A 14,688-nucleotide genomic window follows, 5' to 3' on the forward strand; every position below is an offset into this window, starting at 1 on the left:
GGCTATGGCTGCTCCTAAAACACAAGTGCGGTACATTAGCCAGAACACTCAGACACTGCAGGATGATCAATTGAAATAATTCCAACGACTCTGTTTGAGTCTGTTTTCAAAGCAGCTTTGTTCCCAAATCCTAGGATGACTTGAACTTTCCGATTTTTTTAAATTGCCATGTTGGCTGCACTACATAGGCTCCAACGCATCTATGAGTTACTGGCGGTAAAGCCCTGATCCAGACTGGGCACCCCCAGAGCACAGCCAACCTCCACAGCTGTCTCTCAGATGTCCCCTGGTCTATTTGGGGAGACGGGCCACTCTAAATTCCTCTCCCGAGATAATCCTGAGGAGAAAGATGGGGATGAGAGACAGGAGATATGGACGATGGATGTTTATCAGTCTGGAATTTTCCTAATCCACTGGAGCAGCTTGTAACCCCATCATGCTGGGATGTCTTAGGTGCTGTCATTCTTGACTGGGACCAACCAGTAAAATGGGAGAGGGACGAAAACAGAAAGGTTGAGATTTGGCAAGAAATAAAAGGGGTGAATGCTGTAAATCATTTGTTGATTTTAAAGGGCAAAAGGGCATATGCTAAGTATGGGAGAGGAGGGGTATACTAACGGGAACTGAAACGGGGTTTCAGTGACTTCAATCACAATAGTCACCTTATGCCATTTTAATGGTTCAGTAAGCGGAATGGTCAGTTTAGCTAACTTCCTGTCAGTGACTGCAGTTAGCAGTCCCCTCCCTCTTCCCCATGTCACCACATTAATGCACTGCGGTCTTCAAGCAGCGAGTTATCCATGGAGTTATCTAGCATCATCTCAGATCCGTAGGTGTGATAAAACATGATAAAAACCATCAAAACAGACATTGGGAAGGATTTTTACCTGCTCCGTCATTGTCGGCGCATACACATTCACCCATCTGTTGCTCTGCATATCTGGTATTTCTAGCTAACATTTTGAGTCCATTACTTTACCCTGATAACACGTGTTTCTATTACTGTTAGCTATATCACATAGTTATTCATTTCCCTAAAGTTATACTGTTTATACGTTAGTTTAACCAATAATTTAAACCATTTATTCAATAGGCCATGTGCTAATTGCTTGAACTGTTATGTCAATTTATTTTAGCTTTATGTTTAAACAATTTGTCTTAACTTCTAACAAAATATCAAATGTATTTTGTGGCAAATACTGTATATCCATTTACTTTTACCCTTCTTTTCTAACATTCCATCCAATACTTTTGGCTAAATATTTCCACTTTTCTCCAATTTCCATATATCTCTACTTTTAGCTAACGGTTTAAACTTTGCTAACTAGCTTTCAGACACTCACCATGTGGTGGTAACCAGCTGTGTTTTGAGGGTTTCTAATCTCTTCTGTCTCTCCTCCAGATATCTCATTAGCAGGATGCCTGAACATATGTGAGTGATCAACTTCTTAAATGGACCATTTAGTCATTCACACCATAGACTGTACAGTATAAGAGATTCACACACACAAACACATAGCCAACACAACACACATATCTCTTAGTTAAGGAATTACCTTATGTCTTCTTTCCTTTCTTACATATTGTGTATTTTTCTTTTACAGGCAAGAGGTAAGACTTTTTTTTATCATTGAATATTGGGAAAGTATTTCGTAATGCTAAACCATTCAGATGATGATATTTGAAGCTGCAAGTGACATACCATTTGATTTGTTTTGTTGGCAATGTCCTTTTGTGTTCTCCATCCAGAGGAAACCAAAGATCTCAGCATCAAGGAAGCTGATGCTCAAGGTAAGACAGATGATGGACCATATTCTTCTGCCAAACTATAATGTAATACACATATTTGACCACAGGGTTACAGCAGAGTTCACGTTCTAAGTAGCTGTAGCCAACTGTATCCTACAGATATACAAAATAAACATCTACAGTCTGTAACATGAGAACTCTAAGTGACACCTTGCTTGTAAAAAAAACAAACAAGTGAACTTAATGCACTGATGTGCTACACCAGAGCAATGAAACAGCATCCTTGATCACATTCTCTTATTTGTGCAGAGTCTAATGGTGGCAAAGGCCAAAGAGGAATTGGAACAGGAGATCCTGGTTAAAGAGGAAGAGAAAGACAAGTATCTTTCAGAGAGAGCTCCTCCTCTACACATCAGCAGCATGGGCCACGCACAGCTACAGGTAACTCATCCTCGGAATCCCGTAATTCTCCCACGTTGTTCCCGCTCTTTATTGATTCCCTCAACTCACTGGCTTCTCTGTAATTTAAACCCATTACGGCCTCTACAGAAGCAAAGCAATATCCCAGTCTACCACAGGCATGTTGAAAAAGCCCAGTCTAAAAAGGACTCTCTTGTACAACATCCTTCACTTTTCAAACAAAAACGGATAAACATCCCATAATAACGTACATTTAATTTAGCCATTTCTCCCAAGTTAAAGGTATTCAGGTAAAGGTAAATTAAATTCATGAGGTCGGTGTAAGATGCATTCCAAATGATCTCTTTCATAAAATAAATATTTTTTTACTGTGTGTTTTTATGTCTGTATCTGTATAGGAACTTGTCAAAGAGCTCCATGCCAAGGTAGATGTAGTGGATGAGGAGCGATACGACATTGAAGCCAAAGTCATGCTGAACACACGCGAGGTATACAACACTCTCTCTTTCTCAGCATATTTCCGTGTCCTATGTGGCAGATCTGTAAATGTAAACCATCCTTATTCATATGACATATATTTCATATGCGGCAGTACCAATGGTCGTTTTCGTTCAATTCCAGATTAAAGATCTGAATATCAAGGTGTTGGACCTCAGGGGAAAATTCAAAAGGCCTAGTCTGCGACGCGTTCGTGTGTCCGCTGACGCAATCCTTCGCTCGCTGCTGGGCTCCAAGCACAAAGTCTCCATGGACCTCCGGGCCAACCTCAAGTCTGTCAAGAAAGAGGACACTGAGAAGGTGTGTGCAGCAGTGGGGGGGAAAAGCATACAAATGTGCACACAAAAACACACCAAACCTGCCCAAGTAAGATGTGTACCTAAGGGGCGAGATTGCAAGGTTTAGCTACTGTGAAGTATCAGACACACACAGGATGTCAGTGCTTAAAGTTTTATGAAACACCTGTAAACTTTGTGTGTGTGTGTGTGTGTGTGTGTGTGTGTGTGTGTGTGTGTGTGTGTGTGTGTGTGTGTGTGTGTGTGGGTGTGTGTGTGTGTGTGTGTGTGTGTGTGTGTGTGTGTGTGTGTGTGTGGGTGTGTGTGTGAAGGGTGTGTTTGAGATACTGAGCAGTAGGCCAGCACAGGGCGGCCACCATGAGATACACTGCTGCAAGACAATGATCCCATTGTACACAAAAGACACGCTTTTGTGATCTGCTCACCGGCCAGTGTGTGTGTGTGTGTGTGTGTGTGTGTGTGTGTGTGTGTGTGTGTGTGTGTGTGTGTGTGTGTGTGAGTGTGTGTGTGTGTGTGAGTGATTGTGTGTGTGTGTGTGTGGCAGGTGCCTGTGTGTATCTGTGTGTCCATGAGTATATTAGGTGGTTTAAACCAGTTAAACTAGTACACTTATAAAGAATTATCATAGGGGATTCCCTGGGTCTGAAAGGTTTAGAATAATGATAATAGCCTACGATCTAAACCTTTGCTGTTTCCTTAAAAAACAACAAAGACTTTTTTATCATTCTTTCACACCATCTCTCACACGATCCACTGTTCCTGTTTGCAGAAGAGGCCAGTAGAGGACAGTGACTGGAGGAAGAATGTGGAGGCCATGTCAGGGATGGAGGGAAGGAAGAAGATGTTTGATGATGCTGCAAAGGGTCCTGCCCAGTGATCCCCTAAAAGGATGGTGGGTGTTCATGGCATGCGAGCCACATCACTTCTCCCCCATCTGTTTTGTTTTTCCTACAGTCTTTTGCAGTTTCAGTATTTCAGTCCAATGTTACCATTCTTGTGTTATGCTCCTGCAATGGATGTAAAGGGATGTATCCACACTGCAGGAAGCTCTTCTACAATTTCCTAAGAACTGATCTGTATGCTGTTCGTTGATGCTGATGCTCAAAATGATTTGACAAAATCATGTGTACTTGTTTAGCTGGATTCACATGCAAACTGCAGCAATAAAACAACATTTAACTAATCCGTTTGTGCTATTTCCTGTGTAAATGTGTGCAGTATGTGACGCCAATGCTTCACGACATAAATTAAGATGATTAATGTGAATTCATTATGCAAGAGGACTAAGCACTAAATCAAACGTGAAATGTCCTCTCCAGCTAGGGAACAATTGTGATTTGGTTCAGTCAGAGATGTAACAACACATTTAATGATTTATAGCTGCACAGCCTCTTCTGTTTTAAGCCATGCTGGTGCCCTATGAAATGTCTGTTTGTTGAAGGGCATATCACTGTTGTGCAGACGGAAATATCTCACTGTGGATTACCATTCAAATTTGCACACATTCACATCCAACGGAGGAACAATTGTCATCAGTTTGGTGATCCCCTGACTTTTTGTCTAGCATCATAGTCAATTGAAATTGGTCAAATACTTTGGTTTACCACCACATACCCAACTAAATACGTCCTTGTCAGCATCAGCTGCACTCTGTGTTGGAGGTCATTCACAAATGGCTGCACAAAAACTTCTGGCTTGGCTTTCGATTATTTGTCTTGTTTTATATATTAGAGGAATGTAAAATAAACATGCGTATAGCTAAACTCAGACTCAAATAAATGTAGCGGTCACACAGATGCACTTCTGCAAAACAGAACTTTTTTCTGTTGATATGCTAATGTCTACAAGTTTTCAATGTCCACCATCCTGTCCACAGTTGTAAAGGTGTTATTTAGCTGCTGTCTGTTTTGCATGCTCATAAAGCACTCTCTGAAAGGTGCTTTGGTGATGGTCCTTTAATCATTATGGCCTTATCCAGGTGGATGCAAAGAGCTTGCTGAAGTCATGTGTCAGTGAATAAAGTGAGTGATATGAACGACGCAGCGACAAAAAAAAAACAGTGCTGGTGGATGCCTTGCTTTCTTTGGCCAGGGAGTGACACGCAAATGAGATCCATAAACTTATATGGAACAAGCTATATACCAGTCATCTCCAAATATGAGTGAAGCAGGCCCCCTTAAGCTCAAACACACACATAAAGGAAACATCTAAATGAGCATAAAAATAGTAAATCATCCTGTTTAATGTTGCTTCAGGCCTGAGGAGAATACAGCAGGCCCAGGTGTGTGCCGTCTCAAGCCAGTTGAGGTGGAAGGTGTGTTGGACTGAGCCTGATCCTGGGTCAGAGTCCGACACACTGGGCTTCAAGGGGAGGGTGTGGCCTTCCACAGAAGAGCAAATAGTCTGACTCACTCAGACTGTAAAGATACTCGCTGCTCAGTGCAAAAGGCGTCAAAACAACACTTTGACATGCATAAAAACATATTCATGTTGTTTTTTAAATACATTTTTTTATTGGAACATCCTGTCAGTTGATCATTATTTGAAACATATTTCTAATTTTTAGACTTTATTCTTGCTCTGTTGTTATTATTCTGTCAGTTTGATATTTTGTGATAGTTTTCTCTCTGTCTGTGTGTGTGTGAGTGTGTGTGTGTGTGTGTGTGTGTGTGTGTGTGTGTGTGTGTGTGTGTGTGTGTGTGTGTGTGTGTGTTTGTGTGTGTGCTGTATTAGTATATTAACATTCATCTGCTTTAAGTTTACTCAAGATTTATTAAATGACAGTTGTATACGTAGTTTTAGTAAAATTATTAGTTAAAGTTAAATTAAGGTTGCCTAGCGTTGTTGAATTAGATTACCTTAAATTTGCTTAGATAAAGGGACTGTCACAGATATCAGTCTCTCTCTCTCTCTCTCTCTCTCTCTCTCTCTCTCTCTCTCTCTCTCTCTCTCTCTCTCTCTCTCTCTCTCTCTCAGGTGGGTAGCTTTACCTTTTGTGGTCACGTGACGCCCCAGCGAACCGTACGGGGGTAAAGGTGGACTGCTTTTTGCCGCACTGACTGTATTTGACTGCCGTTTTCGGAGTCGAATTTCGTGTCTGAGAGAAGAAGGCACCTGGGAACTTTTATATTTTAGTCATCCAACATGTCCTTTAATCGGAAAAACTGGTCTGCGTTGTCCAGGTAAGATTATAGGCTATCTGGTGGTGAGTTATTTTTTATTTATTAACTTTTTCCACAAAGAGAGTATGACACTTGTGGGTGAGACAACCATCTGCAGAGGCTGTTTTTTAAAAATGTTTTTTTTGTAGGCCTACAAGTTATGGAGTTTAACTTTATTATTTAAAATAGCGTAGATATGCAGCTCTCTGCCTTCACTGCACCCAACCAGCTGTTTGTCTGTCTCCCAGGAATTTCAAACCTTGCTGTAATGTTTGAATAACATGCTATAAAGTAACATAAAGCTGTTTTCAGGTTAAAGTCTGCACTGTCAATGGCCGTAGGGAGTAGGCTAGACCTAAAAAGCAGGCACATAACGGATAGAAGTCTAGCTACCAGAAAGAATGGTTTATTTAAAGTTGAACAGACAGCCAAAAGCAAACCAACTGTGACACATAAACAGTAAATAAGCGAATAATGCAGGTTCTGTGTGAGCGTTGATCCAAACTAAAAGTATAGTGGATTCATTTATGTAGAAGTTTGTCTCGGGTCCATCATGAGTTTTGTGCATGTTGACTTTCGTCAAGCCCATGTCTTTGCCAATGTTTCATTTTCTGTTCTTCATTGTCTGAAGCACTGTGTCTTTGTGTGCGTGTGTGTGTGCGTGTGTGTGTGTGTGTGTGTGTGTGTGTGTGTGTGTGTGTGTGCGCGCGCGCGCGTGCGTGTGTGTGGTGACGCTGCCTCATCAGCTTAGCGCGCCAGTGGACGAGGGAGGACGAGGAGGAAGTGGAGAGGGAGAAGAGGAGGAGGGTGAAGAGCATCAGCGGCAATGCAGACTCTGACGATGACGTCAGCCCGACACCCGGCAGGGACAGGCCCCCCAGCGACAGCACCTCCGGGATGGACTCCACCAGTGGGATGTCCCAGGGCCTCAGCGGGTAATTGTCCATTTGTAGCCAACTAGACAATGCTCGATTATACAGTATAGTCTGAACACAATTATGTTGCAATAGGTGCATGCCCTACTCTTCTTTCCTTGTTTTCATTGGCATATTACTCTTTTTCTCTCCATCTGTCCCTTTTGTTCTTTTGTGTATTTGTAAGTAAAAATGGCCTTCGGGAAACTAGTATGCAAGAATCCAATCTTTGAATCTTCTTTGATGGTGCACCTTCTTTTAGGATGGATTTACACTTCTGCCCAATGGGAATGTGTCACCTGTATACTTTTCAAACACATGACAAAAGCTGATAGTGCTGTAGAGGGGAGAGTATGAAAAGCTGTCTAAAACACCACCAGCTGAGTATACCTTGGAGCAGCAGGAGCAGTCTTCAGAGATGAGAGAGAGAGAGAGAGAGAGAGTCTGTAGAGCCTTTCATTTTGTCCTTTCAGACACAGGACTGACAAGTCCTTTTGCCCCTTACTAGCACCGACTTTCCATCACATAATATATTGGTCGTTCATGTGCATGTGTAACATGCTATACATTCTTCAGTGTGGAGCAGATACAGCTGGACTTTGTGGAGATGCTGCGTGTTCGTGATGAGAAGCGCAGGATGAGGCACGTTGAGACGCTGAGACGACAGAAGGAGGTTGGAGAGGATGAGGGGGAGGCCTGCGAGGGAGAGGGGGGGCCCAGGGTGGAGCTACTGGGGGACATGGAAGAGGAGCAGCCCCCCGCGCAAGCCCAATCCAGACCACAGCCACTCCCGAAAACAGCCTCATATTGTCCCACCAACGCCAACAGCAGCAGCAGCAGCAGCAGCATCAGCAGCAGCATCAGCACCAGCACCAGCATCTCAAACAAACAAGTAAGACTGGAGTCACCTTCAGCAGAGTGAAAGAAACATATTCCACTGACTTTTAAACCTATGGTAGTTATCAAACGATAACAACTCGTGCTTTAAGCTAGACACTAACCTCACCATGCTAATGCTGATTGTATCCAGGGGCCATGTTTGACATGCGGTTAGCGTGTTAGCATGCTCCGATTGGCTAAGGAGCAGAAAACAAAGTCTAACTGTTACTCCAAATGTCAGCTCTGCAGGTATTTGGTCATACACCAAAGAATAAACACATTTGGAACTGATGATAGCACTAAATGAAAAGTCATAGGATAACCAAAGTGGTTTAGGCAGATACATTGATCATGGTTTTTATTTAAACACACTGATTGCTAAAGGAAATCACCAACGTCATTGGGATTAATACCATGAATGTAATGTATGTGGGGACCATGTATGTATAAACACAATTGCCTGGCAGTTCATTGTGTGGAGATACTTCAATTTGGACAAAAAGTGCTGGACTGACCAAGCAACAGGCCCTTATTTCCATCCCTAGAGCGAAGCGGCTAAAAATGACAAAGTGTGCCAGCACTAGACAGGTCGACAAACATAGACTAAGCTTCACTCACATCCAAGCTATTAATGCTTCACTCAGTCATAACAGTGTTACCAATAGTGTGCCACAGTATTATTCACAGTTGACTGTTACCCCACGCAGAGTGTGAGTCATGTTAATCATTTTCTAGATTCTACAACAACAACTCTTTTTCCGCTCCTCAGGAAAATAAATTAATGTTACATTTTTATTAAGTTGGAAAGACCCAGTGTGCATTACAGTTTTCTTTAGGTGAACATAGTTAGATGGTGTATATAGAGAGTATATGGTGCTCAGAAACGACTTAAACATGTGTGTCATATGTATCTGCTAGTTATTAACAACTTTGGGGTATTTTATTTTGAGACTTTGAGGAAAAAACGATGTAAGGCTCTTGTAACTTGACTGTACCATGTGAATCAATTGACCATGCAAATAATCTATAAAACTTCGATAGGGTGTACTTCAGGTCCTATTTTGAACTTTATCTTTTATTACACATTCGCAGGCGGCTCTTGTGCAGTGTATCTGCAAATGAGGCCATGACTGTACAGCATTACGTAATGCAAGGTGTGTCGGTGCTGGCTCAGTACAAAAGCCTGTCGGCGGTGTGCTCATGTTGATTGTGTCCCTCTCTTTGCTTCTTTGTTAGCGCCAACATGGAGAGTCGCAGAGCAATGACCCTGATCCCAAACCGTCGTCCAACCCGGCTCGCAAGTTTGTCAGGTTAATATCAACAGCGACTCTTTTTTTCTATTCTTCTCTTTTGTCATTGGAAAGGATCAGGCCTTGTTTGATCTTCATTTGGCTTTTGAGGTTATCTATTCCTCACAGGGAAATTACAGTGCAGAAAAGAAGAGGAACAACCCAGTAGGTCAGTGAAGTAGCAACCAAAAGCATATTCACTTCACTCATCCAGTGAAATTGATTATATGTGCTAAGTTTATTGATTAAATAATCCACCATAGGAAGTAAAACCATATGCGCCTACAAACCCGTCTTCAGGAGACTCGTATTTAGGTATACTGGAGACTTGAATATTACTACAGTATATACTATACAATATTTAACCAATCTTACATAAACAGACCTCTGTCTAATCGATATCAGCTGGCAAGATAGCTGGGGGAATGATTGGCAATAAAGTTTGGATAACAATATTCTGTTTGGATATATAGGCCTACAGTATACATATTTTTTAAAGATGGTTTGAGGATGTTGACAGCCCATCAAGAGGGTTTTGACTTGTTGGACATACTTTTACTCCTCCATTTAAGTAAAGTTATTATCCCTAGAAAGGTAGACACAGATAATAGAAAAAAAAATCCAAAGGAGACCAGTGGAGATAAGGGTTCCACTAAGACGTCAATACTCTGCGGCTTCACTGTGTGAGTTGGTTCCTGGATCACTGCACGCTGTTAACTGACCTTTCCGGTTCACTTGTGCTTCTGGTATTACAGTTCTGTCTCCATCTCGCTTGACAAAAGCCCGTCCGGGTGCACAAGCCCCATGAGCCCGCGCTCGCCGACGGCGCCCGCGTCACCACAGGAACACTGGCCGTCGCCATGCCAGAGTCCCTCTCCCAGGGGAGTTCAAAACCCCTATCAGAATGGACACACGCAGGAGGTATTTGAACCAACACACACACACACACACACACACACACACACACACACACACACACACACACACACACACACACACACACACACACATGACATAATAACACATGTGCTTCATGTTTTGCTCATCATATGGGGCTTGGCTGCAAAGTGCTAGCCAAGTCCTCCTGACGTCGCTGCTTCTCATACGTCTAATAACCAACAGCACCCCCTTGTGTGAAAAAGGTCAAAGTTACAGCCTCTGTGCCAATATTAACAAGCTACTGTACCACTACTGTATGGCGTTGTAGTTATTCTTGCACTTAACAGAGTGTTGAAGGATGGACTTGAGAGATGCACACTGGAAGTTTTCTTCATCTGACTTCATTGGAACACTTAAAGTCCGATCCTATGTGGCAATAAACATCACGTCATTTTGCTTTTCCTCAGGCCAGCGTGAATGGTTCGCCCTCAAGCGGCAACTTCGAACAGACGGACAAACCTGCATTTGTCAGACAGAGCTCCAGGACTATATCTTTCAGGGTAAAAACACACACATGCAGTATACACACATAAATGGAAACATTCTCCCTGGTAAATGCCAACATTAACTTAAGCTAATTTGACTGGTAAAACACGATTTAATCAGATGTTCGACTATCGGCTCAAGGTCATTTGCTTGTGCCTCTCAAGCTTTGGAACGTATGCTAATATCAGAAGCAGTATTTATTTTACTGCTGACTGGATGCTTTGTTACCACCCTAACACATCATCAAGAGACAGGGTGTTGGTCATTCGCTGACAATATATGGACGCCTGCAAGTCAGCTAACTAACATTTTCACCCACAAGCTTTTACTTCCCACAGATGATGAGGAAGAAAGAAGAGGAGAGTGCGCCGCTGCAGAGGAGGTAAGGAAAAGTCCTTGTTTATATTCTCTATATAGACTCTTTGTGTCCTTCCGTCGCCTGCTCACTGCTTTATTCTGTTTGTAGTGCAAGTGTGAGGATGGCCTCCAAGAAGTTTGAATCCAACACAGTGAGATAACAATTTACCTTTACCTGATGTAATATAACTATAATCACAATACCGTAATATGGTGTGCTTCATATCAGAAACAACAGAGCTGTATACCTGTATTAAATGATCTAATTATTTATTTGCTAGTTACTCAGTGGAATGTTATTTGGGTTAAGTAATACATAGATGATTTGTGTAATGTTCATTTTGACTTGATTCTGGACCAGGACCAACATGAAGATGATGAAAAAGCTGCATCCTTCCAGAGAAAGTGAGTTTGTACAGTAATTTATATATTTTTTATTCATTTTTTGTACCCTTTTTGAAAAATTTAATTATTGTTATCTTTAGTCAAAATAGGTGTAGTGTACATCTGGACCTCCACATAATGTTTTTACTGTTTTTGTCCAGCTCCAGGCAGAGGATTTCATCCAGGTCCATCCAGGAGAAGATGGAGAGACTGGCTCAGGCTTCACAGGTCAGACTCTCTCTCACAACTCAAGCCAAACAGAATACCTGCTGCAACTGTTATCTGTAACTGTTATCTTCAAATGATTCTTTTTCTTGACTATCTGTCTGTCTGCTCCCTCTGCGTCTTTAGAAGTCAGATGTGATGCGGTCTCCAGACGTGACCCAGAGGACCCTGTTCCTGTTGGACGAGGTGTCCAGGAAGAGGGGCCTCTTTGAGAAGGAGCAGCAGGGAGCAGGCCCCACCAGCCCCGGAGTTTCCAGACAGGTACATCAATCTCCATCCACTTCAAATAAAACATTCTGTATCCGATATACATGAACCATCGTTTTACTGTTTTACTGTTGTCGTTTAAAGCAGCAGGGCCCAAAGTTTTGTTTAAAAAACAAATGCTGGTTTTACGTTTGATTCCAGGTTCCTCAAAATTACTTAGTTTTGATTTATGATGATAGATTTAATTAATGCTAAGAAATAACATATAGTGAAAATGTTTTCTGTAAACTAACTACAGGCTGTGCAAATGCCCATCCCTTGAAACTGCATAGTGCACCTTTAAAGTTGAATTCTTATTATATCTCTGTCTTCATTAGGAATTTAGGAGCTTCACATCAGGAATGTCAGACCGGATCAACCGCTGGCTCGTCAAGAATAACCAACCCGGGTCTTCACACAGCCCTACTGTAAGGCTATTTGCATTTAATACAGTGTAATGGAACTGTGTTATGTGTGGTACCTGGCCACTAGAGGACAGTAGTACTCTTTATCTCTACTGGGTGTGCCTCAGTGCCCCCAGCAGGATATGATGTTTTGTTTCCTGCTGCTTATTTAGGATCAGTATTCCCTTTAAAAGGTCATTATGTAGGTTATTATGGGAAACACAAGTATTTTTATTCTGAAAGCAACATTCATTCTTCATTCATTCTGTTCTTTAGTTTAGAGTTTAACTTGTTGACCTCACTTGAGAAGTTTAGTTCTAAAAGTTTAGAATTTTTTTTACAACATAGCCTACCCTGGTTTTGAGTATCAGGGATCAGGGCGCATCGGGGACTCTTTCATCTCTGTTATACCTGAGAAGGAAGAGAGGGAGAGAGAGAGATAAAGAGAGAGAGAGAGAGAGATAACCTTTCTGTTCCTGACGTTTGCCTTGTAGAAGAAGTGAATGTGGTCATTTTTTCTATTTTGTATTTGCAGGACTTGAGAAATGTGGACATCAGCAGCAAGAGGAGCCTGTTTGAGCACAAGGCCGTGGACGGTGTCCTACAAAGCAGCCCAGGAAAAATCAACAAGTGAATGATGCCCACTAATCGAGCCCAACAGGTAAAGTGACGGTGCCTAAATGAGCATAACTTTAAACTTCAATACAAAGTAAAAATGCTTTTATTTATTTTTACAGCATTCATTTTAAATTTCATCCCTAATGTGACTTCTCTTTGTAGGGATTAGAAGAGGAAACGGCGAGCACAGGAAGATTACCGGATTCCATGACTGACATATTCCTTCTTCAAGCTTTTTATGTTTTGTTCATTGCCTTCATTACCAAAGCACACAGGTGAAACCGATATGCGGAAACAGAGGAAAGATTGGGTGGAGTTTAAGTTTAAGAGGACTCACAGGGATACTGCTTTAAAGGTTAGGAGGCTTCAATCGTAACACTTTTGCATTTGCTTCTTGAAGTATGAATTTGTCTCATTTCAAACACTAAAACACTGTCTAGCGTGTGAGGAGAAAAGGGAAAAGCAAAGAAGACGTGAGATATATTATTTGTTTTTAGATTATTTCGCTACTTACTAACTCTTTGCAATAAGGTTGTGTAATTCTTTAAAGCACTTTAAAAAAAGGCATGGGTCTTTAGGGTGAATGATACCTATTTTCATTTGGATTTCAGTTGTGGGAATTCTTGCGCTGTAATTGAAATTACTTTGGTCAAATCTGCAAATAAAAAAAATAAGCACATGTTTTGTTCTGTATCGCTGTGGGCAAGATGCTGCCTGTCAGAGGAATAAAAATTATTGTTTTATTACCGCAAACATGTGTCATAGATTATTTTTTTTACGACTCACTTGGAAACAATGTTGAGTTTTGAATGCTCTCCTTCTTATCACTTATCTGAGGGGGGGGAAGGATTTGGATAAGAGTTGTGTGCCTGTGTTGTGTCAGTGGCAGGCTGGCATGCAAGAGTGAGAAAGTGTGTGTGTGTGTGTGTGTGTGTGTGTATGTGTGTGTGTGTATGTGTGTGAATCACTGTCTGCGAGCAACTGTGTGGCGTTATCTGGATCTTTCTGGCACTGTCACTCGCACTCATACACACAGCGGCCTTTTTTGGGTAATGGTGATCATTGAGAGTACATGCTATCTACAAAAGTTATTAATAACACAACAGGGTGCCCCTGAAGCCCTTTTCCCAACTATGCAGTCCAGTCCCTTTTACCCCCCTATGAGACCCACCTCACATTCTGGTTCAGTGAAGGCAGCAGGGACGTCTCTTCCGCTGCACATTGGGTCTATCCATTAGCGACCTTTTCTTCATTGCTCCCCTCTGATCCTCAGGTAAGTTACACTAACGGTGACAGTGTTGTGTTTTTAGGCTAAGAGATGAAGTTGCGAGAAGGTAAATTTAAGGACTTGTGTGTTTGTGAATGTTCAGATCCACTGCTGCACATATCCTGAACACTCCCTGCCATGTCTGACACCGAGGAAGTGGTGGAGGAGTACGAGGAGTAGGTTGAAGCTTGTTTCCATTTAGCATGCATCATAACATTTTTGAATATTTATTGTTCCAATATACTGAAGTGAAGTGTGATGTGTAAATGCAAAGGTAAACGTCCTGTACGTGCACATGTGTGTATGGTCTTCTTCGCCTCTATAGCAATGACAGCTGTACGTTGTCACACAATGACAGATTGCTTTAGTTTTTTGCTTCAGTTCCAACATTCTAATGTGCGTATGTCTGTTGTTTTTACAGGGTGGTGGAAGAAGGTAAGAGCTCCCCTCATGACTCACCATATACCGTGCAGTAGCATACACCACTGACAGATGGAATCTACTGTTAAAACTAAAGCCATGTTGTGTTGACAGATGTTTTTCTCTCAATAAACTG

At 41.9% G+C, this 14,688-nt stretch overlaps 2 protein-coding genes across 2 annotated transcripts; both read left to right on the forward strand.

The window, feature by feature from the left end:
* Positions 1–1,746: 1,746 nt before the first annotated feature.
* On the forward strand, positions 1,747–3,870 carry tnni1a (troponin I type 1a (skeletal, slow)). The gene is made up of 5 exons (XM_080030601.1): positions 1,747–1,791; positions 2,059–2,190; positions 2,568–2,657; positions 2,791–2,967; positions 3,733–3,870. The coding sequence occupies exons 1-5, from the start codon at positions 1,783–1,785 to the stop codon at positions 3,838–3,840; spliced, it is 516 nt and encodes a 171-aa protein (XP_079886727.1). The 5' UTR covers positions 1,747–1,782; the 3' UTR covers positions 3,841–3,870.
* Positions 3,871–6,032: 2,162 nt separating this feature from the next.
* Positions 6,033–13,529, forward strand: lad1 (ladinin). Its single transcript, XM_080030550.1, has 14 exons — positions 6,033–6,145; positions 6,871–7,059; positions 7,615–7,930; positions 9,154–9,227; positions 9,962–10,127; positions 10,553–10,645; positions 10,970–11,013; positions 11,098–11,140; positions 11,350–11,393; positions 11,534–11,600; positions 11,724–11,858; positions 12,182–12,271; positions 12,783–12,908; positions 13,028–13,529. The coding sequence occupies exons 1-13, from the start codon at positions 6,108–6,110 to the stop codon at positions 12,879–12,881; spliced, it is 1,398 nt and encodes a 465-aa protein (XP_079886676.1). The 5' UTR covers positions 6,033–6,107; the 3' UTR covers positions 12,882–12,908; positions 13,028–13,529.
* Positions 13,530–14,688: the final 1,159 nt, after the last annotated feature.

Source organism: Ammodytes marinus (genome assembly GCF_949987685.1).
Source record: "Ammodytes marinus genome assembly, chromosome: 7".
In the NCBI taxonomy this organism is placed as follows: domain Eukaryota; kingdom Metazoa; phylum Chordata; class Actinopteri; order Uranoscopiformes; family Ammodytidae; genus Ammodytes; species Ammodytes marinus.